This window comes from Gallus gallus, chromosome 27 (assembly GCF_016699485.2).
Source record: "Gallus gallus isolate bGalGal1 chromosome 27, bGalGal1.mat.broiler.GRCg7b, whole genome shotgun sequence".
In the NCBI taxonomy this organism is placed as follows: domain Eukaryota; kingdom Metazoa; phylum Chordata; class Aves; order Galliformes; family Phasianidae; genus Gallus; species Gallus gallus.
In genome coordinates, this window is record NC_052558.1 from 340,564 (window position 1) to 367,289 (window position 26,726).

At 50.8% G+C, this 26,726-nt stretch overlaps 1 protein-coding gene and 1 gene segment (V, D, J or C); both read right to left on the reverse strand.

Annotated features, from left to right (window-relative positions):
• Nucleotides 1-16,424: 16,424 nt before the first annotated feature.
• LOC124417418 (immunoglobulin gamma-1 heavy chain-like) lies at nucleotides 16,425-17,636 on the reverse strand. The gene is made up of 2 exons (XM_046904430.1): nucleotides 17,506-17,636; nucleotides 16,425-17,170 (listed from the first exon to the last, which is right to left on the reverse strand). Exons 1-2 carry the CDS (start codon nucleotides 17,555-17,557, stop codon nucleotides 16,443-16,445), a joined length of 780 nt encoding a protein of 259 aa, XP_046760386.1. The 5' UTR covers nucleotides 17,558-17,636; the 3' UTR covers nucleotides 16,425-16,442.
• Nucleotides 17,637-21,340: 3,704 nt separating this feature from the next.
• LOC101747602 overlaps nucleotides 21,341-26,726 on the reverse strand; it is a 76,866-nt gene continuing 71,480 nt past the window's right edge. The window contains 1 exon segment of the V gene segment in view: nucleotides 21,341-24,709. Within this exon segment, the coding sequence occupies nucleotides 24,393-24,709 (317 nt within the window).

The following is a 26,726-nucleotide window of genomic DNA, read 5'->3' on the forward strand; positions in this document are numbered from 1 at the left end:
ATTGCTATCTACCCATGAAAAAAGTTGTTTTCCCTCACGTTTATAAACTCTCTTGAAATACTAGAAGGCTGCAATGAGGTCTCCCCACAGTCTTCTCTTTTCCAGGCTCAGTAAGCCCAGTTCCTTCAGCTTCTTTCAAGAGGTCAGTCCCTCCAGCTCCAGCTGGCTCATGTTCAGTTTTTCATCAGCAAGAACCCCTAAGTCATTCCCAGCAGGGCTACTCTGAAGCAGTTCTTCTCCCAGCTTCTATACATATCTGGGATTGGCTTGACCCAAGCGGAAAACCACGCACTTTGCTATGTTGAACCTCCTTGGGTTCTCAAGGCCAGAACTTTCCCGTTGAGCAAACACCCTTTGGATGTCATCCCTTCTTTCTGCTGTATCAAATGCACCGCTCAGCTTGATGTCCATCAGCAAACACGCTGAGGGTGTACTGAATCTCATCATCTATGTCATAGGTAAAGATGTTAAGGAGTACTAGACCCAAGATGGACCCCTGCGGGACATCTCCCATTACCGGCCTCCACCTGGCTGTAAAGCCATTGAACACAAGCCTCTGGCTGCAACCTTCCAACCAGTTCCTTATCCAATCAATAGTCCACCCTTCACATCCATCTCCCTCCAATTTGGAGATAAGGATGTGGTGGGGGGACCACGTCAAAGGCCTTGCAGAAGTCCAGATAGATGACATCAATTGCCTTCCCTTTGTCCACTGATGCCGTCACTCCATCAGAGAAGAACACCACGTTGATCAGGCACGTCCCTCCCTTGCGGAAGCCACCCTGGCTGTCCTGGATCACCTCTTCATCCCTCATGTGCCTTAACATACCTTCCAGGAGGATCTGTTCCATGGTTACCCCTGGAACAGAGGTGAAGTTCACCAGCCTGGAGTTCTCACAGTCCACCTTCCTCCCTTCCTTATAAATGGGAGTGATGCTTCCTTTTTGTTGCTGCTGTTGTCATTGTCGTTTTTTCCATTCCCAACAGACTTTGCCGGACAGCCACAACTTTTGTAATATGATGGAGAGTGACTTGGCAACTACCTCAAACGGCTCCCTTAGGACACTGGCACATAAGTCAGCCAGCCCCCAGACTTGTACACGTTCAGTCTCATGAGGAGGTCTTGGACTTGCTCTGCCCTTACTCTGTGGGGCACTTTGCTACCCCAATCCCACCTGCATGATCAGGTGCAGGGATGTGAGGTTCAGGGATGGGAGAAAATCCTGGCTGCCAGTGAAGACTGAGGCAAAGAACTCATTGAGTACCTCAGCCTTCTCCATATATGTTCTAGCCTATTCTGCATTCTCATTTAGCAGGGAAGATACAACCTCTTTTGGCCCAACTCTTCTGACCTAGGCATCAGGACAATCCCTTCTTTTAGTTTTTAGAATTCCTTGCCAAGTTCACTTCCATCTGTGCCTTTGCTTTCCTAATCCCATCTCGAGCTGCAGATGGTTTTGTTACTGCCAAAATCACTCTCCAGGGCGTGCAGCACTTGCGCTGCAACTCAGAGCTTAGCGAGGGCCACTTCCACAGCATCCACCTGCTTTTGTGACTCAAGAGAATGAAAGGAATGATAGGAATGATGAAGTGAAAGGAGACCTTGCAGAAAGGACAGGATCCTCTGTGACTTCTCACTATCCAGGAGCAGTCCAGAGCTGATCCAACTCCGGCCTGACCTGTGGTTCTGCAGCTGTAGCTGTGCCCACGAAGGGGATTTTTGTTACAGCTCTGCAGGATTTCCTGTTCCCGTGCGAATAGCACACAAGTAGTGCGCTGAGTCTTGTGGGCGCAGGGTGCTTAGGACAGATAGGACACAGATTGGGAATCATCTCGCGAAACTGTGGCTCGACCCTCCAGATCTGGGCTGTATCTAACAGTATATGAGCTGTATATATAGGACAGCCACTCGAGACGGCCACTGATTCCCTGACGGTACCACAGTACAGCATAACTTCCAAAGCTGAAGCCAGATCCACGGCAGGAGAGCTGCACAGAATCCCCAGGCGCTCGCACACCTCCACCAGACGTTTTCCAGTCTCCACTGCGCACAAACTCCTGTAGAAAAACAACCTTCTCTCACCTGCCAAAGCCCCCAGGCCAGGGGCACTGCCCAACACGCCCTCCTGCTGGCGCAGCTCAGCCACGGCCGCTCCCGCAGCATCTGTGTCCCCACACAGCCTCCCCCTCCCACGCACAACTCCCAGCCGCTCCCCGGCACTGAAGGCGAGCTCCAGGCCTCAGCGCGCCCGCGGGGCAGCAGCACGAGCCGCGCCCAGCCCCGGCCTCGCAGCCCGCCGTGCCCCGCCTCGCACCTGCCGGCCCCAAGGCCAAGGCCAGCAGCCACGGCCCCAGCCCGGCCGCCATCGCGCCCCGCCGCGCCGCTGCCGTCTGCCCGGGAGGCGGACAGCAGCAGAGCGGGGCCGCGCTCGGGCCGCCCCTCATCGGGCCGTGCCGGGGCAGCGCCCACCGCCCCACTCCGCCCGGCCCCCGCCCCGTCCCGTGGCACCGCCGCTTTGGCGGAGGACGGGGAGAAGACGGGGAGGGCGCGGGGCGGGGCGCAAGGAGCAGTGGCTGAGCGCGGCGCCTCGGCACTCCTTGGCTCCGGGCCCCTCGGCCAGACACAGCACGGCTGCCCCCATGCACGGGTCTTGGCCCGCGGTCTCTCCTTCCACGTGCCTCCCCGAACCACGCACCGACATCCCTCCATGACCTCCCTCTCGTCCCATGACGTGGCAACATGTAGAAATCAGCCTGTTAGTCTTTTACTCCATTCTTCTCAGTTCAGCTTCGTCTGCATCCCCTGCGCTTCTCCCTGCAGCTCTGGGCTCTTTCCACCTGTCACTATCACCACCCGGCTCGTGCTGGGCTGCAAAAGGACAAGACGGAGGGGAAGAGTGCACAACGCTGCCGCTGTCGGGGCATCCGGGACTGTCTCCCACTGTGCTCCCAGCAGGTGCAGAACTTGAGTGCATTGTCTTCCAGCTCCAGCCACTGATGAGCTGAGATCCAGCATCTCATCTGAGAACCACAGAAAACACTGAATTACAGAATGTATAACTGGAGCTCACTTAGCCTGTGTACGTCGTTTAGAAGAACATGCTTGATTTATCAAGTCACTGGTATTTATTGTGAGGAAGAAAGGAGTGTTGGCTTTTACTACCACTTTGTAGTTAGGGAGTTTCCTTCCCTGATTTCACATGACAATAGGAGAGCTGCTGCATCTCCTGTGATCATCTCTATGTCTCTTCCGTAGACCCACTCCAACAGGTCAATGTCGTTCTGATCCCCTTGTGCCCGGAATAAAATGCAATATTCCTGGTGAGGTTTCATAACAGTGGAATAAATGCTTGGAATCACCTCCCTCGACCTGCTGCCTCCACTGGACGTTGTGGGCAACATTTCCCTGTCAACTGTGCCATCATTGCAGCGATGAAACAGTGGGCTGCCACCATTGGTGCAAGTATTTACAAGCATGAAGTGAAGGCTCCCGTACACTGCTGGTAGAAATCCATAGCTAACAGTGGTGACTCTGTTGAAAAATAGTGGGGATCACTATTTTTCACTGATACATCGTTGTGAGAATGTATTATCCTTTCCTTCTTTAGAAGCAGAATGTCACTGCCTAGTACTAGATTAAATTCCTTGGCTCCTCCTTGAGCCCTGGCCAGGCTGGAGGCAGAATCCAAAAGGGAGAATGAGGTTTCTGCCTAATTTCCACATGCCTCTGTTTATTCAAGAATACAGTGTCTGCATCCCCTTGTAGCAAAGTTGGAGACCTCACCTATGTGTAGATGCACTGCGTAGGAATTTCCACTTACTGGGAAAGGCTCCCCAAATCCTCTCTGCAACTGGGGATCCCCAGAGACGGTGGACCTGGATAACCAGGAAGTGTTAGGGCAATTGCTGTTGTACCTTCCTTATCACTACAGCTAATCTCACGTAGTAATAGCCTGCACATAGTGCATAGCCTTCTTCTGTTTTATTCTCTCTGTATTGTCTCACTATCTCACTGTTTTAATCTTAAGAAAAGATAAATGTGCTTCACATTTGGTGTTTGTGAGCTTTGTGCTCTCCTCCTCCACTGCCAAAACAACTGGATCTTAGTACATGCTTGGGAAAGGTCTGTTTTCTGCACCTGCTCTTGCATGACACATCTGATCAGTGTCTGCTACAAGGGAACACTGAGAACTCTGGATTTTCTATCATTAGTTCTTGGTCCACTGCTGCAGAGCTGCTGCAGGGTGAACCTAGCACCACAGTGAAACACTGCATCATCCCCTCTCATTGCTGCCTGGATCTGCTGTGGGAATCTGTTGGGGGAGCTCTCCACTGCTCCCTTACAGTGATTATGGAAACTTCCGTATTCATCACCCTCCCAATAAATCTCTGAGACCTCTGCTTGGATCAGAACATGTAGTATGTGTATATGCTGCTTCCTCTCATGTTGCACTGGAAGATGACTTTACCTCCACTGTGCACTGCCCGTTTCCTGACATGTTGCCCCCAGCCACCTGGCCAGTGACTGCTGCAAGAGCACAGAGAACAAGCTGTGATTGCCCCAAGAATAGGAAAGGGTGAGGGAAATCCCAGAGGGGCACTGCAATGGACCAGTGGGATCAGTGGGAGAACTGAACCCTTCCCTTTGAACCAAGATGACAACAATGAGAGAGGAGTCCAGCAGGCACTGGCAATCAATCAATCACCGGATCTGCAGTGAATCACTTGTGGAGCACAACACAGTTCACTGAAGGGATTCTGCAAACCTCCATATTCATCATCATCCGCACAGCTGTGTGCTCTGCCCTCCAGCCCCTCTCACAACACCCAGCTCCTGCTGAGGTACAAACAGGCAAGAGGGAGGGGAGGAGTGGATGAAGTCGAAGGTGTCAGGGCAATCTGGGATGCCTCTCACCATGGTCCCAGCAGGGTGCAGGAACAGACTGTGCTGTCTTCTGACTCCAACCCACTGATGATCAGGGTCCTGGAGCTCTCATCAGGCTGGCATGATGTCATGGTTTTATGATTTTTGTTATCGTTATTCCACATCATGACATCATGTAGTGCACTGGGAGTTAATGAATTAATTCTCCGGTTCGATGGATTATCATATTTTTCTGCGTATCTACTTCTCAGAAGAGAAGAACAACTACAGTGCCCAGAAGACCGTCACTGTTCCATTTCAATTTTCATTCAGAGGAAAGGGTAAAATTTCACAGGAGTCACGGGACTGCCCCTGTCCTTTACTGCTTGTCTCTGCAGTGCGTGCTCCAAGCTGAATATTGGATTTCATGCTTTGAAAACTACAATGTCAGTATTGGAATAGAGCAAAGTTTTCATTAGCTGGAAACTACAAAGACTCACCCAGGAACAGAAAGAACAGCGTATGTAAGATTGTCAGGAACAACTGAAGCCATACAGGGCTCAAGATGGCGGTTTCCTGGATCACATTTCTAACAATGACAAGACATGGTGTCACCACTACCAGATGGTCAAAAGAGCCAGAGTCCATGGAGTGGCAACATGATAATTCCCTATCGAAGAAAAAGTTCGAGACACAGCCCTCACCAGTTAAACTGATGTGCACTGGCTTCTGGCATAGGAAAGGGGAGATCCTTCCAGAGTTAATAGAACCCAGATAATGCATCAGCTCACATCGCTCAGTCTCAGTGCTGACAACAGTGGAGGCTCAAACCTCCAGAGTCAGGGCAGAGAAGGAGGCAGCCATTCTCTTGCAACATGAAAACATCACACACCATACCAATTTGAAGGCCATGGTGCACACTGACAATCTTGGCTGAACAGTCCTACTACAACCATGATATAGTCTGTGTATCGCACCTTTGGACTTCCATCTGTTTCGACTGATGAGAGATGTATTGTGTGCGCAACATTTTCTTGGGAGCAGTACCAGCATTGAAGCTGTGAAACTGTGGTTCACCTCTACTGCTGCAGGTATTCATCAACATGAAATGAAAGATCTTCTTCATCACTGGTGAAAATGGTGTTTACTCTGTTGAAAGGTAATGTCCTGCATCTGTGAAACTGCTCTATCGAATCGCGTCACTGCACTCTTTGTAACTGCTGTAGTTTCCATGGGATCAAACAGGAGACACTGCTTGCAGAGCAACTTACGTGTCATGCAGGTTCTGTTTGCCCTGCTCACTGCAACACTACAGGCCACATTGGTTGGATTACAGCACTCTGAAATGCCCCTGAAATCAAGACAGAACTATTCACCCACTGCTTTGCTCAGAGAAACAGATTCAAAGAGCTCCAGCTGTTTTTGGAAGCAGGCAATTATGTAGCCAGAAGTGCCCAAGTGCTTTCAAGTACCCGAGGGAAGAAGGAAACCAAGAGCAGGTTGCAGACACGCTGCAGGTAGGAAGGCGGGCAAAGTGGCCAAGCTCATTTGGTGACCAGATATACAATGAATATAATCCTCAGGTCACAACACTGCTTTTGTGACTCAGGAGTATGAAAGAAGTAATGAAGTAAAAGGAGACATTGCAGAAAGGACAGGGTCATCAGTGGTGTGCAGCGATGTCCCCACACTGTCCAGGAGCAGCCCAGAGCCACTCCAGCTCCTGCCAGCCCTGCGGTTCCTGCAGCTGTGGCTGTGCCCAGGAAGAGTATTTTTGTTGAAGCTCTGCAGGATTTCCTGTTCCCGTGCGAAGAGCACACAAGTAGTGCGCTGAGTCGTGTGGGTACAGGGCACGTAGAGACAGGTAGGACACAGATCGGGAATCAACTCGAGAAACCGTGGCTCGACCCTCCACATCTGGGCTGTACCTAACAGTGTAAGAGCCACTGCTGATGTAGGACAGCCACTCGAGACGGCCACCGAGTGCCTGACGGTACCACAGTACAGCATAACTTCCAAACCTGAAGCCAGATCCCTGGCAGGAGAAATGCACAGAATCCCCAGGTGCTCGCACACCTCCACCAGATGTTTCCAGTTTCAACTGTGCACAAACTCCTGTAGGATGACAGCAACAGTAGTAGGAATTGCACAGCCATGGCAAAACGACATTCCCCAGATATTCCGACCCCTAAATACTATAAACTCAGAGCTGTGAACTCCCTCTCTCCTGCCCAAGCCCCAGGCCAGTGGCACTGTCCCAGACGTCTTCCTCCTCGCGGTTCAGCCACGGCCGCTCCCGCAGCATCTGTGTTCCCCACACAGCCTCCCTCTCCCACGCACAGCTCCCAGCCACTCCCCGGCACTGAAGGCGAGCTCCAGGCCTCAGCGCGCCCGCGGGGCAGCAGCACGAGCCGCGCCCAGCCCCGGCCTCGCCGCCCGCCGTGCCCGCCTCGCACCTGCCGGCCCCAAGGCCAAGGCCAGCAGCCACGGCCCCAGCCCGGCCGCCATCGCGCCCCGCCGCGCCGCTGCCGTCTGCCCGGGAGGCGGACAGCGCCCACCGCCCCGCTCCGCCCGGCCCGACCCGGCCCGACCCCGTGGCACCGCGGCCCCTTTGGCGGAGGACCGTTTCGGCGCGGGACGGGGCGGGTGCGGGGCGGGGCTGGGGGCAGAGGCGGATCGCGGCGCCCCGGCACTCGTAGGCTCCGGGCCCTGGGCTGATCCGCGCGCAGCCGTCCGTGCACGAGGGGCCAGGGCCTCGGCCAGCCACAGCACGCTGCCCCCACGCACGGGCTCTCGGCCCGCAGCGTCTCCTTGCACGTGCCTCCCCCTACCACCTTGCAAACAGGTAATGGTGGGGAACGAGCGGGCGGGCGGTGTTCCTGCTGCACTGAATCCCCTATCCTCTCCTCCTTCTCAGAACTACGTTGAAGAACTGGGTGGTGTATGGCAATGGCACCCGCTCAGCGATTCCCCTACCTCCTCAACTGCCCTTGCAGAACAGGTACAGTGCTCTGCAGGTACAACTGGACAATGTTGGGAATGATGGTTCTTCACTCTTGGAGGTGTCACCAAAGTCTAGCTGGACCACACTTAGCATTAACACCTCCTCAGCTAAGAAAAATGATGCATCGTTGTCATTGGTGACTCTCTTCTGAAGAGAGCAGAAGGACCAATATGTAGACCAGACCCTTTATACAGGGACATCTGCTACCTCTCGGGGGCCCGGGTTAAAGGCATAAGGAAAAAACTTCCTTCCCTAGTATGGCCCCCAGATTACTATCTGTCACTGAGTTATCTAGATCAACCTGTGCCCATGACAGCGGGCAGCAGGCTCATAGGCCCTCTGGCCCCAAAATGGGAAGGGAAAAGGGGAAGAGCAGGGGTATGGGAGCTGGGCCCAGAAACAGAACTGCAGCAATGATCTAAGGACGAAAACTTAATTTTACTAAATATGATATTGGAGTGCAAGATAACACAATATAATACAATATAATCGAAATTGAGATTAATAAATAAAATAAAATAAGAGAGAGAGTGTTTGAAACCCAAAGGTCTACTTTGAACTGAAGGTGCATGGCTGGGGAGCACACCCACACACTGCCAGGCAGCGAGCGAGAGAGCCAGGGAGCAAGATTCCATGACTTCCTCCTGTGGCTTATCTTCCTTTCTGAACATGAAGTCCCCTGGGATATGTAGTTCTTCTTTTCTGAGAACCAGGTATCCAGAGAGTTGTCAGTCCACGGAACTGGAGTATTAACTCTTTAATTAGCTGTGTTTTAAATGATGTTATGGTGTGGAATACCGATAACAAAATTATAAAACCATGACACTCGCCTATTGTTGTTTCAGGAAGGCAGTGATGATATGGGAGGAACTTCCCTAAGGACTATGAAAAAAGACTTCAGTGGCCTTGGGGTGACAGGTCAGGGGTTCAGGAACACAAGTCATGTTCTCCACTATCCCTCCAGTTACAGAGAATGATGAAAGAGAATAAATACCATGGGCCAACAGATTAGTACCTGGCTCAGAACCTGGTGTGCCCAGCAGGGGTTTGGGTTTTTTGACCTCTGTTCAATTTACACGAGACCAGGTCTGCCAGCAACCAATAGGAATAGCTTATTCCACTGTGGAAAGGAATCTTATAATGGGAATTGGAAAGATTTATTGATAGAGCTCTAAACTAGGTGTGAAGAGGGGTGGGGGTGTAACTGGGGTCACTAGAAAGGAGCCTGTATGTAATCTGTCAGTGCTTGTGGGAGGGGAATGTGCTAGTAAGATCCCACAGTCTTGTGCCCTGGTGAAGGAGGAGGAGGACTCACCTTACTGTAGAAAGAACACAAGGGTTGGTGTGAGGTTGGTAGCTATGGAATCACCGGAGTATGGTCAAGAGGGTATCAGGGCTTCTCCCACTCAAAAGGAGCCCCAGCTCAGGTGCTTTTACACCAGTGCACGCAGCATGGGTAAAAAACAGGAATAACTGGAGGCCAATGTGAGGTTGGAAAACTACGACGTAGTTGCCATCACAGAAACATGGTGGAATGACTTGCACAGCTGGAGTGTTGTGATGGATGGCTACCAACTTTTCAAAAGAGACAGGCAAGGCAGGAAAGGTGGTGGTGTAGCCCTCTATGTTAAGAAAGAATGTGAATGTGTGGAAATTCATGATGTTGATAGGATTGAGAGCTTATGGCTCAGCATAAAATTAAAGGCCAGTAAGAGTGACATTATTGTTGGAGTCTACTACAGACCACCCAACCAGGATGAAGAAGTGGATAAGATACTTCATAGACAGTTGGGTGAAGTCTCAAGGTCTCTACTCCCTGTTCTCATGGGGGACTTCAAATTCCCAGACATCTTCTGGGTATATAATACAGCAAAAAGAAAACAGTCCCAGAGGTTCCTAGAGTGTGTGGGAGATAATGTCCTGGCACAGATGGTGAAGGAGATAACAAGGGGAAGCAAAATCCTGGACCTGCTGTTTGTTAACGGAGAAGGTCTTGTGGGGGATGTAAAGGTTAGAGGCCGTTTGGGGGAAAGTGATCACAAGATGCTAGATTTCTCAATCCTTGTTGAACCACAGAGGGAAGTTAGCAGAACTGCCCCCTTGGACTTCCAGAGGGCAGACTTTGCCCTCTTGCAGACCAGGGTTGAGAGGGTCCCTTGGGAGGCAGTTCAGGAGGGCATGGGAGCCCAGCAAGACTGGAAATACTTTAAGGTACTTATTTTAAAGGTGCAGGAGCTGACCATCCCCAAGTCATGGAAGATGAGCCAATGGGCAAGGAGGCCGGTCTGGCTGAACAGAGACCTTTGGCTGGAACTCAGGAACAAAAGGAAAGTTTATGGTCTTCGGAAGAGTGGGCAAGAAACTTATGGCAATTACAAATATGTAGTGAAACTGTGCAGGAAGAAAATTAGAAAACCCAAAGCCCATCTAGAACTGAACTTGGCCACTAAGTTTAAGGACCACAGTAAATATTTCTATAAATAAATCAACAGTAAGAGGAGGGCTAGGGAGAATCTCCATCCCTTGTTGGATGCTGAGGGCAACACAGTGACCAAGGATCATGATAAGGCTGAAGTACTTAGTGCCTTCTTTGCCCCAGTCTAGTAATCTATCTAGTAATCAATCTAGCAATCTGGTAAGTCTAGTTACTCCCTGAGCACACAGCCCCTTGTGCTGGTAGGTAGGGGCGGGGAACAGAATAGGCCCTGTATAATCCACGATGAGATGGTTTTGAACCTGCTCCTAAAGCTGGACACTCACAAGTCCATGGGACCAGATGGATTGCACCCTAGAGTTCTGAGGGAGTTTGTGGATGTGGTTGCAAAGCCATCCATCCTTTGACAGTCCTGGCTAGCTGGGGATGTCCTGGTAGACTGGTGAGTGGCAAATGTGACACCCATCTTCAAAAAGGGCCAGAAAGATGATCCTGGTAGCTACAGACCTATCAGTCTCACCAGGTGCCAGGGAAGGTTATGGAATGGATAATCTTGGGAGCCGTTAGGGACCAATTAAAGGTCAACCAGGGGATCAGTCCCAGTCAGCATGCATTTATGAATGGCAGATCCTGTTTGACAAACCTGATATCACTCTATGGCAAGGTGACCTGCATAGTGGATGAAGGTAAGGCTGTCAATGTGGTCTACCAGGACTTCAGTAAAGCCTTTGACACTGTCCCACACAACATCCTGGTGGAGAAGCAATCTGCCCAAGGTTTGGACTGGCATAAGCCCCGCTGGATGAAACACTGGCTGGATGGCCGGGCCCAAAGAGTTGTGGTTGCAACTGCAATTGAATCCAGTTGGTGGCCAGTCATGAATGGTGCCCCCCAGGGCTAGGTACTGGGGTCACTTCTATTTAATATCCTTATTAATGATCTTGACGAGAAGAATGAGTGCACCCTCAGTAAGACTGCAGATGACACCAAGTTGAGAGGGAGTGTTGGTCTGCCAGAGGGGAGAAAGGTTACATAAGAGTGGAATAAATGGTTGGAATCACCTCCCTCAACCAGTTGGCTACACTTCTGATGCGCATCCTTCTTTTGATCCATCTCCTACAGCACTTCTGCAAGTCATCTCACCAAACCTCCATTATCCAATAGCTTTGAAACCAGGCCATGGAGGAAAAACTGGGCCATGCTAAACCAGAGGCCCAGGTAATACACACTAGCTTATGGCTCACCATGCAGCATCTGAGGCTCCCAGAATACCTCCTTTTGCATCATAACATTTCTCAGCCCATGATCTACACTTTCTTCCACCGGATATTATTACGTAGGTGGGAAAGGCCTGTTTTCTGCACCTGCTGTTGCATGACACTATCTGATCTGTGGCTGCTAGAAAGAAACACTGAGAATTCTGGATTCTCTCTCCATCACTTCTTGGTCCACAGCTGAAGAGCCGTTGCCGTGATCTCTGGAGCCAATACTGCAGGGGCCTACTAGGATACTGCTGGTACCAGGCCACATAAATACAGGAAGCAGTGTAGTTAAAAGTACAAGGGTTGCTCCACAAGCAATGGCACATATTTTACTAAGTTGGCACATGAGAAAAGAGGTGGATGTTGGCATACCAGCAGTAGAGTTTGAACCCTCCCACCAGTATTCCATTACATTTTGTTGCCGTATAACACATGGTAGCAGAAGGGCAGTCAGACAGAATGGAATCAGACATGGAAGTGTGTATGAAGCAAAGATGTGAACTTGAATTGCTCCGTGTGGACAGAATTGCACCCTTAGCATTCACTGACACTATCAGAACACTTATGGAGACCAAACAATGAATGTGAGTGCAGTGAGGCGGGGGGTTTTGTGTTTCAGCGGTGGCAATACTGACAGGAAAGACAAGCCACATTGCAGAAGGCTGTGCACATCTGTCACACCATGAAAGGAAGAGTGTCTGGATCAACTCATCTGTATGAATCAATGGATTATGAACAGGAACCTGTGTACAGAGCTGAATATTGAATTTCATGCATTGAAAATGATGACGTCAGTGTTGGAATACAGCAAAGTTTGCACCAGTACGAATCTGCTCAGACTCACACAGGAACAGAAAGAATACTGTATGCAAGTTTATCAGGAACAACTGAACCCATATGAAGCGCAAGGTGGCAGTTTCCTGGATCACATCATTAACAGTGATGAGATGTGGAGTCACTACTATAAGGCAGAGTCAAAATGGCAGTCCAAAGAGTGGAGACAATTCCCTATCAAAGAAAAGACACATTCCTCATCAGATAAAGTGATGTGCACTGTCTTTTGGGATAGGAAAGGGGAGATCCTTCAGGATTTACTAGAACCCAGACAATCCATCAGGTCTGACTTCTCAGTCTCCATGCTGACGACACTGAAGGCTCAAACCTCCACAGTCAGGCCAGAGAAGAAGGCAACCATTCTCTTGCAACATGATAACATCAAACACTATACCACTTAGAAGACCATGGTGCACATTGACAATCTTGGCTGAACAGCCCTTCCAAAACCACTGTATAGTCTGTAAATGGCACCTTTAGACTTCCATCTGTTTGGGCTGATGAGAGATGTACTACGTGTGCAACAATTTCTGGTAACAATGCCAGCATAATAGCTGTGACACTGTGGTTCACCTCCACTGGTGCAGGTATTTATGAGCATGAAATGAAGGATCTTCATCACCGCTGGTGAGAAGGCATACCTAATGGTGTTGACTATGCTGAATTGATGTTTTCTGCAGGTGAGAACGTGCTCTATCAAATAGTGTTATTGTGCTCTTTATAACTGTTGTAGCTTCTGTGGAATTATATGGCAGACATCATTTTCAGAGTAACCTATATACACTGCAGGACCTATGCTGTTCCTGCTGCAACACTACAGACTACATTTGTTGGATTACATCACTCTGAAATGCACCTTAAAACTCATCAGAGCTATTCACCCACTGTTTACCCAAAGAGACACACGGAAAGAGCTTGTGGCTGTTGATGGAAGCAGGCAACACTGCTGCTAGAAGTGCCCAAGTGCTTTTGAATAATCAAAGGAAGAAGGAGACCAAGAGCAGGTGCGGACCAGCTGCAGGCAGGCAGAGAAGCCAATCTGGTTTGGAGACCAGAAATATGAAAACCAAAATTCCCAGTTTAGAACACTACATTGAAAATTTAGAAAGAGGAAAGCAGTAGTGAAACAAAAGGAGCTCTTGCTGAAAGGGCTATCAGTGGTGTGCAGTGATGTCCCAGCACTGTCCAGGAACAGCCCAGACCCGCTCCAGGTACTACCAGCCCTGAGGTTCCTGCAGACACGGTTGTGCCCAGGAAGTGTATTTTTGTTAAAGCTCTGCTTTAACAAAATTTCCTGTTCCCATGCGAACAGCATACATGTAGTGTGCTGAGTCATATGGGCAAAGGACACTTACGGACAGATAGGACACAGATAGGGAATCAACTCGAGAAACTGTGGCTCAACCCTCCAAATCTGGGCTGTATCCAACAGTACAAGAGCCAGTGTCCGTGAAGGCCAGCCACTCGAGACAGACATTGAGTGCCTGATGATACAACTGAACACCATAACTTCCAAAGCTGAAGCCGGATCCCTGGCAGGAGAGCTGCACAGACAGCCCAAGAGCTTGCACACCTCTACCAGAGGTTTCCAGTCTCAACTGTGCACACACTCCTGTACGAGGACAGCATCAGGAGCCAGGAATAGCACAACCATGGCAGGAGGATGTTCACCACCCACTCTGATGCCCAAAGACCATAAACTCAGACCAGTGAACCTCCTCTCCTGCCAAAGCCCCAGGCGAGGGGCACAGCCACAGATGCCCAAATCCTCGCGGCTCAGACATGGCCGCTCCCGCAGCATCCGTGTCCCCACACAGCCTCCCTTCCCCACGCACAACTCCCAGCCAGTGTGGCCACAGTGAAACACTGTGTCATCCCCTGTCTTTGCTGCCTGGATCTGCTGTGGGAATCTGTTGGGGGAGCTCTCCACTGCTCCCTTACAGTGATTATGGGAACCATCGTATTCATCACCCTCCCAATAAATCCCTGTGACCTCTGCTTGGACCAGAACACCTACGATGTGTATATGCTGCTTCCTCACATGTTGCACTAGAAGATGACTTTACCATTGCTGTGCACTGCCCATTTCCTGACATGTTGCTCCCCAGCCACCTGGCCAGTGACTGCTGCAAGGGAATGGTGTTTCTGGGACATGCAGGTCAGGAAAGGCCAGGTTGATTTCTGGCGTGACTGTGATGAGAATGTGGAATGAAAGTACTCAGTTCAGGACAGATGAGCTTCCCAACAGGTCTTGGATTTCTCCAGAGGACACTCCACAGCCTCTCTAGGCAACCTTCTCCAGTGCTTTGTCATCCTCGCAGTAAAGAAGTTACTTCTGCATATTTGTGTGAGACATCCTGTGTTCCAGTTTTTGGCCACTGCTCCACGTCCTATCACTACACCCTCATCAGAAGAGTCTGGCCTCATCCAACTGCCTCCCATACTTCTGATCTTTATAAACACTGATCAGATTGCCTCCGAGTCTTCTCCAGGGTGAACTAACCCAGGTCTCTCAGCCATTCCCCATATGGCAGGTGCTCCAGGCTCTTCAGCATCTGTCGCCCCCCGCTGGAATCTTTCTACGAGATCCCAGACTTTTATTAACAGGGAAGCCCCATGGTATCGTGGAAGCTTGAGGCAGAGTGGCTGGAAAAATGTGTGGGAGAAACTGACATAAGAGTGTTGATTGACACTTGACTGAACATGAGCCAACAGTGTGCCCAGGTGCCCAAGAAGGCTGACAGATGGCATCCTGGCTTGTGGCAGGAATAGTGTTGCCAGCAGGAGTAGGGAAGTGATCATCCCCCCTGTACTCAACACTGGTGAGGCCACGACTCTAGTATTCTCTTCAGTGTTGGGCCTCTCCCTACAGGGAAGACACTGAGGCCACAAGGCATGTCCAGAGAAGGGCAATGAAGCTGGTGAGGGGCCTGGAGCACAAGTCTCCTGAGGAGTGGCTGAGGGAACTGTGATTGTTTAGTCTGGAGAAGAGGAAGCTCAGTGGAAACCTTACAGCTCTCTACAACAAGCTGGACGGAGGCTGCAGTGAGGAGGAGTTTGGCCTTGACTCCAGCATAACTAGAGATTGGGCTAGAGGGAATGGCCTAAACTTGCACCTGAGGAGGTTCTGGTTGGATATGAGGAAGCACTTTGGTTCCAAAAGGGTGGTCAGGAGCTGGAACTGGCTCCCCTGGGAGGTGGCTGAGTCATCGTCCCTGGAGGTGTTCAAGGAACGTTTAGATGTAGTGCTAACGGACATCATACAGTGGGGAATATTGGTGGCAGGTGGACAGTTGGACTGGATGATCCTGGAAATCTTTTCCAAACTAGGTGATTCTACAGTTCTAACTGGACACTTGAGATGTGTCCTCACCAGGGTAGAGGGGGAGGATCACATCCACTGACCTGCAGGCCACGCTCTTCTGAATGCACCCTAGAATATCATTGGCCTTCTTGGCCATAAGGTCACACTGCTGGCTCACAGCCAACCTATTCTCCATCAGAATATCCAAGGGCACTGCAATTCCCTGGCAGCAGTCCTTGTGGGAAACATTCAAGCAAAGAAGGTATTCAGTATCAACACTTACTCAGCATCTCCTTTTTCCAGGGCACCCACCTCTTTCAGTAGTGGAAACACATATTCCCTAGTGTTTCACACTGACAAACTTGAAAAACTTTTCCTGTTATTTTTGAGCTCCCTTGCAAGATTCAAATACTAGTCGCCCTTGTTGCACCCCTGCTTGAACTGACAACACTCCCATATTCCTCCCACATGGTCCAGCCCTTTTCCCACATTTCCTACACTTTCATCTGGCCTTTCATTTCATCCATGAGCTCCCTTCTCCAGGCAGGCCTCCTGCCAACTTTCCCATTTTCTTACTCTTAGGCATGCTTTGATCTTGAGCTTGGCAGAACAGGTGTTTAACTGCCAACCAATTGTCTTGGGTCCCCTTACGTTCTTACTCTCCAGCCCATGCAAATCATCGCAGTACGTCCTTGAGGAGGACTCAGAAATGCACCAGAAACCACATCAGACATATTTATTTACCCATGGCTTTGCTGGCTGATACATGGAAAGAATTGCCTACAGCTGCTGGTGGAAGCAGGCAAGGCTCTTACTAGAACTCCAAAGTTTTTGAGCACCCAAGCAAAGAAGAAAACCAAGAACTGATCAGTCCAGATGGGCTGAGGGCAGGAAGGTTGAGTGCTTGATGTTTTGCTAAGCAGAAATATGCTGAACATAACCGCCACGTTACAACACTGCTTTTGGGACTCTGGAGGAGAGAAGGAGTGGTGAGGGAAGAGGAGATCTTGCAGAAAGAACAGCGCCATGTGTGGTGTGCAGCGATGCCTCCTCACTGTCCAGAAGCAGCCCAGAGCTGCTCCAGCACCTTCCAGCCCTTTGTATCCTGCAACCTTGGCTGTGTCCAGGAAGGGGTTATTGTTACAGCTCTGCAGGATTTCCTGTTCCCGTGTGATGGCACAGAAGTAGCGCGCTGAGTCTTCGGGGCGCAGGTTATGCAAGGACAGAGAGATTATAGCTCGGGAATCATCTCGGGAGCCTTTCAGTCGACCCTCCACCTCAGGGCTTGCTCTTACGTATGAGCTCTTGCTGATGTCAGACAGCCACTTGAGATGGCCACCGGGTGCCTGACGATACCACCAAACACCTCCAAATTTGAAGCCATATCCACGGCAGGAGAGCTGCACAGAATCTCCAGGTGCTCGTACACCTCCGCCAGATGCTTCCAACCTCCACTGTGCACACACTCCTGTAGAAGGACAACATAAGGAACCGGCCAGTGCCTATCCATGGCAAAACGACATTCCCCAGCCAGCCTGACAACCAAAACCCAAAGAGATGTCTTCATCCTCCCTCCTGACAAAGCCCCAGGCCAGGGGCACTGCCCTAGACGCCCAAATCCGCGCGGCTCAGACACGGCCGCTCCCGCAGCATCCGTGTCCCCACACAGCCTCCCTCTCCCACGCACAACTCCCAGCCGCTCCCCGGCACTGAAGGCGAGCTCCAGGCCTCAGCGCGCCCGCGGGGCAGCAGCACGAGCCGCGCCCAGCCCCGGTCTCGCCGCCCGCCGTGCCCGCCTCGCACCTGCCGGCCCCAAGGCCAAGGCCAGCAGCCACGGCCCCAGCCCGGCCGCCATCGCGCCCCGCCGCGCCGCTGCCGTCTGCCCGGGAGGCGGACAGCAGCAGAGCGGGGCCGCGCTCGGGCCGCCCGTCGTCGGTCCGTGCCGGGGCAGCGCCCACCGCCCCACTCCGCCCGGCCCGACCCGGCCCCACCTGGTTGCACCGCGGAAGACGGGGCGGGGCGGGGCGGGGCGCGGGGCAGCGCGGGGAGCAGAGGTGGAGGGCGGCACCCCGGCACTCCTTGGCTCCGGGTCCTGGGATGATCCCCGCGCAGCCGTCCTTGCCCGCGGAAAAAGACTCCTTTTCTCTTTGCATCCACCAGGTGCACAGACTTCTTCCTTGGATTTCACATTTCTTGTTTTGGGTTATAATGCACTAAGACAGAAAGATGGTCATTACGTACTACAAAGCAATGGAAATGTGCCCGACTGGGGACATACAGCTAGAGGTCAGCCAGAAGTCACTGTGATGAATCTGATGATGCAGATGGGCATTAGTATATATTAATGAATTCTTGGGAAAGGATGAATATGTATACCACTGTAGTGCATATATACGTCTTAACTGTTTAATTGTAGAAGTTCAACTGTCAGAGCACATGTGTGATTTACCATGTCACCAGTGCATTTTCTGTATCTTCACTTCTTGGTCCACTGCTGCAGAGTGAAACACTGTGTCATCCCCTGTCTTTGCTGCCTGGATCTGCTGTGGGAATCTGTTGGGGGAGCTCTCCACTGCTCCCTTACAGTGATTATGGAAACCTCTGTATTCATCACCCTCCCAATAATCCCTGTGACCTCTGCTTGGACCAGAACATGTACTATGTGTATATGCTGCTTCCTCTCATGTTGCACTGGAAGATGACTTTACCATTGCTGTGCACTGCCCGTTTCCTGACATGTTGCTCCCCAGCCACCTGGCCAGTGACTGCTGCAAGAGCACAGAGAACAAGCTGTGATTGTCCCAAGAATAGGAAAGGGGAAGGAAATCCTGGAAAGGCACTACAGTGGCACTGGAGCAGTGGGAGAACTTAACCCTTCTCTTTGAACCAAGCTGACAACAATGAGAGTGGAATACATCAGGTTCTGTCAATCAAGACTCTCAAGGAGGGAGATGTCGCCTCCGCCGCCCCTCCCCCCCTTCCCTGAAAGACAAGGAGTTGCTTCTGATTTTCCCAGTTAAGTGGATAGTTTCTGCACTGTGGGGGCAAATATTTTTGCTTTTGACAAGCTGGAGTGTTGAGAAACCCACCCTTCTGCCCCTGAAACTGCTATGCAACCACACAGGAAACGCAAGCACTTCTCACACGCAAGTGGGACTTTAGCTCATCCTCCATCTCTTTGCAAAATGAATTGTAGTGCCCCGTGAGCAAATAATGGTCCCAATGTACATAATTTTGTCCCAAGATGTGAGAGTAGCAGCTGAAGAATACAGCCCTGTGCTCTATGTGTCTGTACACCATGGAGGCGACAGTCTGGATGGAGGCACCTAACTCACAGCTACAAGAGGCGGGCTGTTACCACAATGATCCACAGGGACAGGTGAAGGAGCTAAGCTACGAGACATCTTAGGCTGCAATCCACCAGCACAGCTCCACAGGGCCATGCATGGCACGTTGGTGAGATACATCAGCTGAGGTGCATCACCCTCTTCTTTCCTCTCACATGGGACAGGCAGTGATGCCACACAAAAGAGTGCACATGACCGAACACACTCTGTCTCGCATCTCTCCAACTTGTCTCTGCCTTCATAATGATTCTGCCTAGATTTTCCCTGTCTTCCTTCTGCGAATGTTGTCAGTAACATCTCTGTTTGGCAAAAAGTAACTGTCATGGTTTTATGATTTTTGGTTATTGGTATTCCACATCATACCATCACATACTGCACTGGGAGTCAAAGAGTTAATGCTCCAGTTCTGGGCACCTGTTTGGAAGAGAAGAAGAACTACATTCCCCAGAAGGCTGTTCACTGTTCTGTTATCATTCCTGCTCAGGGGGTACACATATAAGGCCCTGGTAGGTCATCTGGTGTGCCACTTTTCGGTTGTCAGGCTCTCTCGCTGCTGCTCATTCTGACTGTATGCCATAATTGTAAGGCATTGTATATATATTATATATACAATTGTATAGCATTGTATATATTGTAATTGTAGGCATTGTATATATTATAATATATTGTATTATAGTGTGTTATTTTGCATTCTGATACCATATTCATAAATTAGTTTGTTTTTCCTCAGATTGTTGCCACTGTTTTTAACTACTTTGGGGTCCCCTGTTTCCCTTTTCTGGAAGCATGGATCTATGGCTCCCTCCACCCCACTGGTCATAGAACTGGGCCAAGCCAGCCCGTAAACCGCTGACAGTAACATGCTGCTGTAGGACCATGCTGGAGACCTCCCCCTAAGCAAGAGCAGCAGGGTGCTGCTGGAATTCAGAGCTGGTCTTGGAGGTGGAAAGTTGGCCTCCCAGTAGCCCCATATCTCTTGGTGCTGGAGAGCTGCCTCCTGAGCCTGTGTCGTCTTGGACAAGGCAGCCCAAGGCAGAGGTGCACCCTCTCTGTTCCTCAACTCCAGCCCAATATCCTACTCTTCCACTCCTGCCTTCATGCAGAAAAGATCTCCCAACAGCCCATGCCCACCCACCAAACAACAAAGACCCTACAGGAATCTGAGCAGATAAGAATTCAGATGTGCTTAACAGTGAAGGTTTAGGGCACATGGTTCAAGTTCCTCCAACTCATCTCCTAAAACTCGTGTGTGTGACTCAGCAGGAACCAAGCTGCTGGGACTTTTTGGCAAAGCAGTGAATCTCTCTTCTCTGTACTCATCTGATTCAGCAGAAACTCAGAAACCCCCTTAGGACCTCTATAGCCAAGCAATGGGAAACCTAAGGGGACCAAGCCCTGGCACAGCATCATGGTCTCGACTGGTACCACCTTTTTAGGGAACACTGCCAACTCCACAGAGTGTAAACATCCACCCCACCTTTTCTCAGGTGCTCCAGCCCGGATCTCTGAGAGGAAATCTGAGACAGAGCTGTAGAAAAGGGATTTGCAGAAGGCAGAGGAGCCCATTGGAACAGGAGATTTGAAGGTGGGAAAAGAAGCAGCAGAGCGTAGAGCTGAGCTAGTGTAGGGTATCTTGAGACACTCAGGGCAGTCCCAGCATAGCAGGACATGCCAGGTCCTCTACAGTCCCCAGGCTCATGCATTACTGAAGTGTTCTTGCCCAGGGCATCCTCCATACCCTGTTTGTTGGAGTCCCCAACAAAAATCCCTCCTGGCCTCTCTGTGCACTTGTGAGCATATGTACATGGGGCCATGTACGTATATGTACATGATGAACGATGTAGGGAAAAGACCACTCATATGTCCAGGGGAAAATAAGCTCTGCAGTACAGTTCCTTGTGCTGCACTACTCTGGGACTCCCTGGACAATATGAGGTTTCAAAATTCAGCTCTGGTTTTCTGTGTTAAATATTTAGTCCATCAATGCTTGTTGTGTTTCTTCTGAACTAACGCCTTCCTTCTTTCTGTCTACTATCAGCGAGACTGGGAAGACAGGAAGAAGATTAGCAACACGTTCAGTTTTATGCATGCTTGTGAAAGATTCTGCTGCTACAGCAGTACCTCTGTTCTCTTTTCTGAGAAAAGAAGCCCACATGAGACTTAAGAAACTTTACTGAAGCCAACCACAAAAGACCTGGTTGGATTTAGACTTCCCACCTTTCTGTTGCAAGTTGAAGAGTCCATTGTACTGATCCCGATCCCTCTGAATTAAGACTTAAACAGAGTCAAGGTGTTGATCAAGCAAGAGCATGTCTTTATTTCTTAACCAATGAGCAAACGAGAGAGGGAAAGAAAAGGAGAGGGGAAAGAAAAGGAAGTGAAAGAAAAAAGGGATGGGGAAAGGAAAAAGGAAGGGGAAAGTTGAAAGGGGAAAGGGGAAAAGGGAAAGGGGAAAGGGGAAAAGGAAAGTGGAGAGTAAAGGGGAAAAGGAAAGACAAAGGGAAGGGGGGGGGGGCGGGGAGAGGAAGGGGAAGGGGAAGAAGGAAGGAAATGAGAGGAAAGGGAGAGGGAGAAGTGTCACCACTGCAGATCCCACAATATCCTGAAGGTCCTTCCCCCTTGATCGCTTTCTGGGAATGCACTGCTGGCTGTGGGACTGGGAATGCCTTTGATGTTGTATGACAGTCCCTCTCAATTGCGCCAGGAGCTGCTGCCAGATGGAGAGTGGTGTCACACACCATTTCGCATGCCATTCTGTCGTGCTTCTCACTTTGCGTGGTGATCATGAAGGTCTGTGGTTGTAGACGGAGGACCCAAGACCGCCTTAAGCAAGGCGACTAACTCCTGGCTTCTCCATTGCACTTGTGTTTGTTTTACACCTTTCCCCAGGATGTTACAGGACAGTTTTGGTTCTGAGGTCTTCATAAGATTGTTACAGTGTTGTCTCTAGTCACCAGGTAGCTGTAAGTTTGTATCTTAACCAATTGGAAAGAGAGAGAATTCACAATGTTACAGTTCTGTATAGTGTTGTCACAGAGTCTGAGCCAGAAAGAAACATGCTACTTTATCCCCATGTTTTTCTTTGTTGTTCTGCCTGTGATTCAATCCCTGTGTCCTTTTCCAGCTCTCTGGTGCTGCAGAAATCGGCGGCTGTGTCTGCAGCTGCGTGTGAAAGCACTTCCAGGAAGAGTTGGTTCCTAGAGGCGTTTGCAGAGCTGGTGACACAGATCTGGAGGGACAATGCAAAGTTCTGGAGTCACATGAAACGCCACAGTAGCACTGGATTCTACAGGTCCCAGATAGGAGTCAGCCTGATCCAGTCCCAAGCATAGATTGGGTCAGCAATGGGTATACCAGAGATGTGGCAGGTAAGCATGAGAGAATCTGTGACCTTCCCAACCATCTGCAGCCTCAGGAGTTAAGGATGAACAGGCAGTGAGAGCTCTAGCAATCGCTTTATTTACTGTACTGCTTTCCCAGACTTCTACTGATGGAATCCAGGTGCTACAAACACATATGCTCTGAAGTTCTTGCTCCCATTATAGTCTCAGATCTGTGAGAGAAGCACACAAACAACACCAAACAACCAAACAATGACCACAGGATAAAGCACTAAGGCAAAGGCACAGACATTCATGTTGTCAGGGAAAGAGCAAAGGGGATATACAATAAACTCAGCCTTACTACAATATAGCTTTGTTAAATCCACCACCACCACCACGGGGGGGGGGGAGGGGGGGGGGTAAAAAAAGATGCAGACGTGAAAGATGCCTCATTTTGGGTGTAGAAAAGATTTTGTCTTTGTCTTTCCTAATTTGTCTTATATGGGGGTGTTCAGACATCTCCTTCCTCACACTGAGCTCCCAGGTGACCCTTTGTACTTTCCTCTTTTCCCATTCCTCCCTCAGAGAGCAAAAGTCACGAGCTGGACTGAATTGAACTGAGCCATGCCCAAAACCAAATCTCTTTCCTTAGAAAGAGATCTCAGATACTGGGCCTTTTTGCAGCATCAGAGAAGCCAGTGGTAACACATTCTCTTGGAGGATGGCTGAAATCACTTTACCTATCTCACTGCTCACTAATGGATAAAGACTGGGGGGATTTCTGACTCATTCATGAATTCCGTCTCTTCCCCACCCTGTTCTTGCTCTGCTGCAGAGCAGCCTATCTTTTCTCATTCTTCCTTCTGTTCCTTCTTAGGAGAATCTTATTTGTCCCTTACCTAAATGAGGTGACTTCTGATACCATTGTTTCTTCTTGACTAGAAAGGTGACTGATACCATAGATGGTTGGCTCCTTGGTTTATCCACAACATTGTTTGTTTCAACTTCAGACCCAGAGACCTTCAGTTCCCCTTGAGGGTGCTGAATAGTATTGAATAGAGCTCAAATAAGCATGCTTGAATTAGATTCAATTTGGCTGTAATTTGCAGGGAGCTGAGTGTGTTTCTCTGGCCAGATTCATGAAAGCTGCTTGCTGCCTCCTGGGTAGTTGTAGTGCAATTAGCACGAAGTGACCAAGCGAGATATAGCCTAGGAGCAGAGTAGGAGAGAAGTTTTTTGAACAGCTAGAGACTCTCTCAACCTTCCTTTTACTATATGCTTAGGGCTGTCTCCTAAGGAAGGACCTTGGGCACATTGCAGGAACCTCAGTAACCCCTTTGGTACCAGCAAGTGTACAGGGCTGGGGCTGTGGGAGACTTCCCAGCCCTTGCTCTGGAGTAAGTGGAGTAAGTCCTTGCTTTGGAGAGGCCTGCTGGGATGCTTCTGGTACCAGGCCACATAAATATAGGAAGCATTGGAGCTGTAAGGACATTACAGGGTCTATGTGTGTCCTGCTTGCCCTCACACTGCAGGCCTTGGTGCTTGGATCCCATTACCCTGAAATGCACATCAAGCCACAGCCATGCTGTTCACCCACTGCCGTTCTTTTTTGTGCTCATGGAAATGGCTGAGGGCTGGATTGGTGATAGGAGAGTCAATGCAAACAGGCAATACTGCTTCTAAAGCCCAAGTGATAGGAGTGTCAAAGGGCAGAAGGGGACAAAGGGCAGGCAGAGAGGATCTGCAGGCAGGGAGAGTGGCCAAGCTGATTTGGTGACAAGAAATACACTGAGCATCTTTCCCAGCGCACAATCCTGCTTCTGAGAGTCAGAAGGATGAAAGGAGTGGTAAAGAGAAAACAGCACTTGCTGAAAGAACAGGGCGATCTGTGCAGTGACGCCTCCTCACCTGGTGGGAGCAGCCCAAAGCGGCCACAGCTCTCGGTAGCCCTGCAGATCACGCACCATTGTCAATGTATTCCTGGTAAGAGTTTTTTGTTAAACACCAGTTGGATTTCCTGTCACAGTGCAATGCCGCAGAAGTAGCGGGCTGAGTCCCCTGGATGCAAGTGGTGAAGGGAGAGAAGTGCCACGGCTTGGGAATTGTTCCGGAAGACAGTGGCTCGACCTTCCACTGCTGTCCCATATTTCTTTGTAGTGCCAGCCTGGCTGCCGATGAAGGACACCCACTCAGGTATGCCTCTGGGGGTCTGACGGTACCACTGTATGTCATAGACGCTGAAGCTGAATCCAGATGCTCGGCAGAACAGGGACACAGAGTCCCCAGATGCTCGCACATCACCACCAAACTCCACCAGTTGCCACTGAGTGCACACTCCTGTGCAAGGACAGCAAAAGGAGCCAGGTCAGTATGCATCCACGGCAGCCATCCCAATCCCACAGATTATAAACACATGAGATGTGAACCTCCTCTCCCTAACTAAAGCCCTGGCCAGAGGCACAGCTCCTGTAAAAAGAGAATACTCCTGCAGCATCCCTGTCCCCACACAGCCTCCCCCTCCCACGCACAACTCCCAGCCGCTCCCCGGCACTGAAGGCGAGCTCCAGGCCTCAGCGCGCCCGCGGGGCAGCAGCACGAGCCGCGCCCAGCCCCGGCCTCGCCGCCCGCCGTGCCCGCCTCGCACCTGCCGGCCCCAAGGCCAAGGCCAGCAGCCACGGCCCCAGCCCGGCCGCCATCGCGCCCCGCCGCGCCGCTGCCGTCTGCCCGGGAGGCGGACAGCAGCAGAGCGGGGCCGCGCTCGGGCCGCCCCGTGGCAGATCCCACCGCTCCGCTCAGCCCCGCCCCGTGGCACCGCGGCCCCTTCGGCGGAGGACGGGGGAAGGGCGCGAGGCGGGGCGCGTCGAGAGGCGGGGCGGGACGCGGGGCAGCGCGGGGGGCAGAGGCGGAGGGCGGCGCCCCGGCACTCCTCGGCTCCGGGCCCTGGGCTGATCCCCGCGCAGCCGTCCTTGCCCGCGGGGCCCGGGCCTCGGCCCGACACAGCACGGCTGCCCCCACGCACGGGCTCTCGGCCCGCAGCGTCTCCTTGCTCGTGTCTCCCCGAGCCCCGCACCGATATCCCTCCATGACCGCCCTCTCCTCCCCTGACGTGGCACCATCGAGAAATAACCCTGGAAGCCTTTCACTCCATGCTCCTCATTACAACTCCACTGGGTTCTTTCCTCCTAAAATCCTCTCACAGTGCGCAGCTGTCAGGGCACCCAGGGCTGTCTCCCACCGTGCTCCCAGCAGGGTGCAGAACTTGAGTGCACTGTCTTCCAGCTACAGCCCACTAATGACCCAGGACACAGATCTCATCAGAATACCACAGAAAACAATGAATTTTCCTGGAGTAGAACTCCAGCTCTCTCAGCCTGCCTCCATAGTTATACAGGCGATTGTTTTGCATTGATATAGGCTGTTGAGCAACACAGATCACAATATTAGTAGAAGGTCCTATATATTACTTGAGCAGAAGGAATCAATGAGTGCTAGCTCTGAAACTTGCTTGGTGTGTGAACAGCCTTGTTACTTCTCACCAATCCTGCTCCACAGGAGCACAGCACTCTCAACAGACTACTTTCTTTTGACATCCTCCAGGTGTGCGGCCTTTTTCCTTTGATTTCACATTTACTGTTTTGGGTTAGAGTGCACTAAGACAGAAAGTTGCTCATTATGGCCTAACAAGCATTGGAAGTGTGCCAGACTAGGGACAAACAGCTAGAGATCAGCCAAAAGTCACTGAGATGAAGCTGGTGGTGGAAAAATGAGGAGGAAGCCAGTGCTCTCAGACCACCACAGGCTTGGACCATGCATGCCCAGAAGGACATGAGCATATATTAATGACTTCTTGGGAAAGAAGGAATATGGACACCAATGTACTGCACATGTACGTCTTAACGGTTTAAATGTAGAACTGGAACTCTCAGAGCACGTGCTTGATTTCTCATGTCGCCAGTATTTATTGTGAGGAATAAAGGAGTGTTGGATCCCTAAAACCACACTGTAGTTGGAGAGTTTTCTTCCCTGATTTCAGACGAAGATAGGTGAGCTGCAGTATCTCCTCTGAACATATTTGTGGCTTTTCCCTGGGCCCACTCCAACAGGTCAATGTTGTGAGGTTTCACAGGAGTGGAACAAACAGTTGGAATCACCTTCTTTGACCAGCTGCCTACACTTCTTCTGATGCACATCCTCCTTTTGAATGAACTCCCAACACACCTCTGCAAGTTGTCTCACCAAACCTGCATCATTCAATAGCTTTGCAACCAGGCCATGGAGGAAAAACTGGGCCATGCTAAACCAGAGGCCCAGGTAATGTGCATTAGCTTATGGTTCAGCATGCAGCATCTGAGGC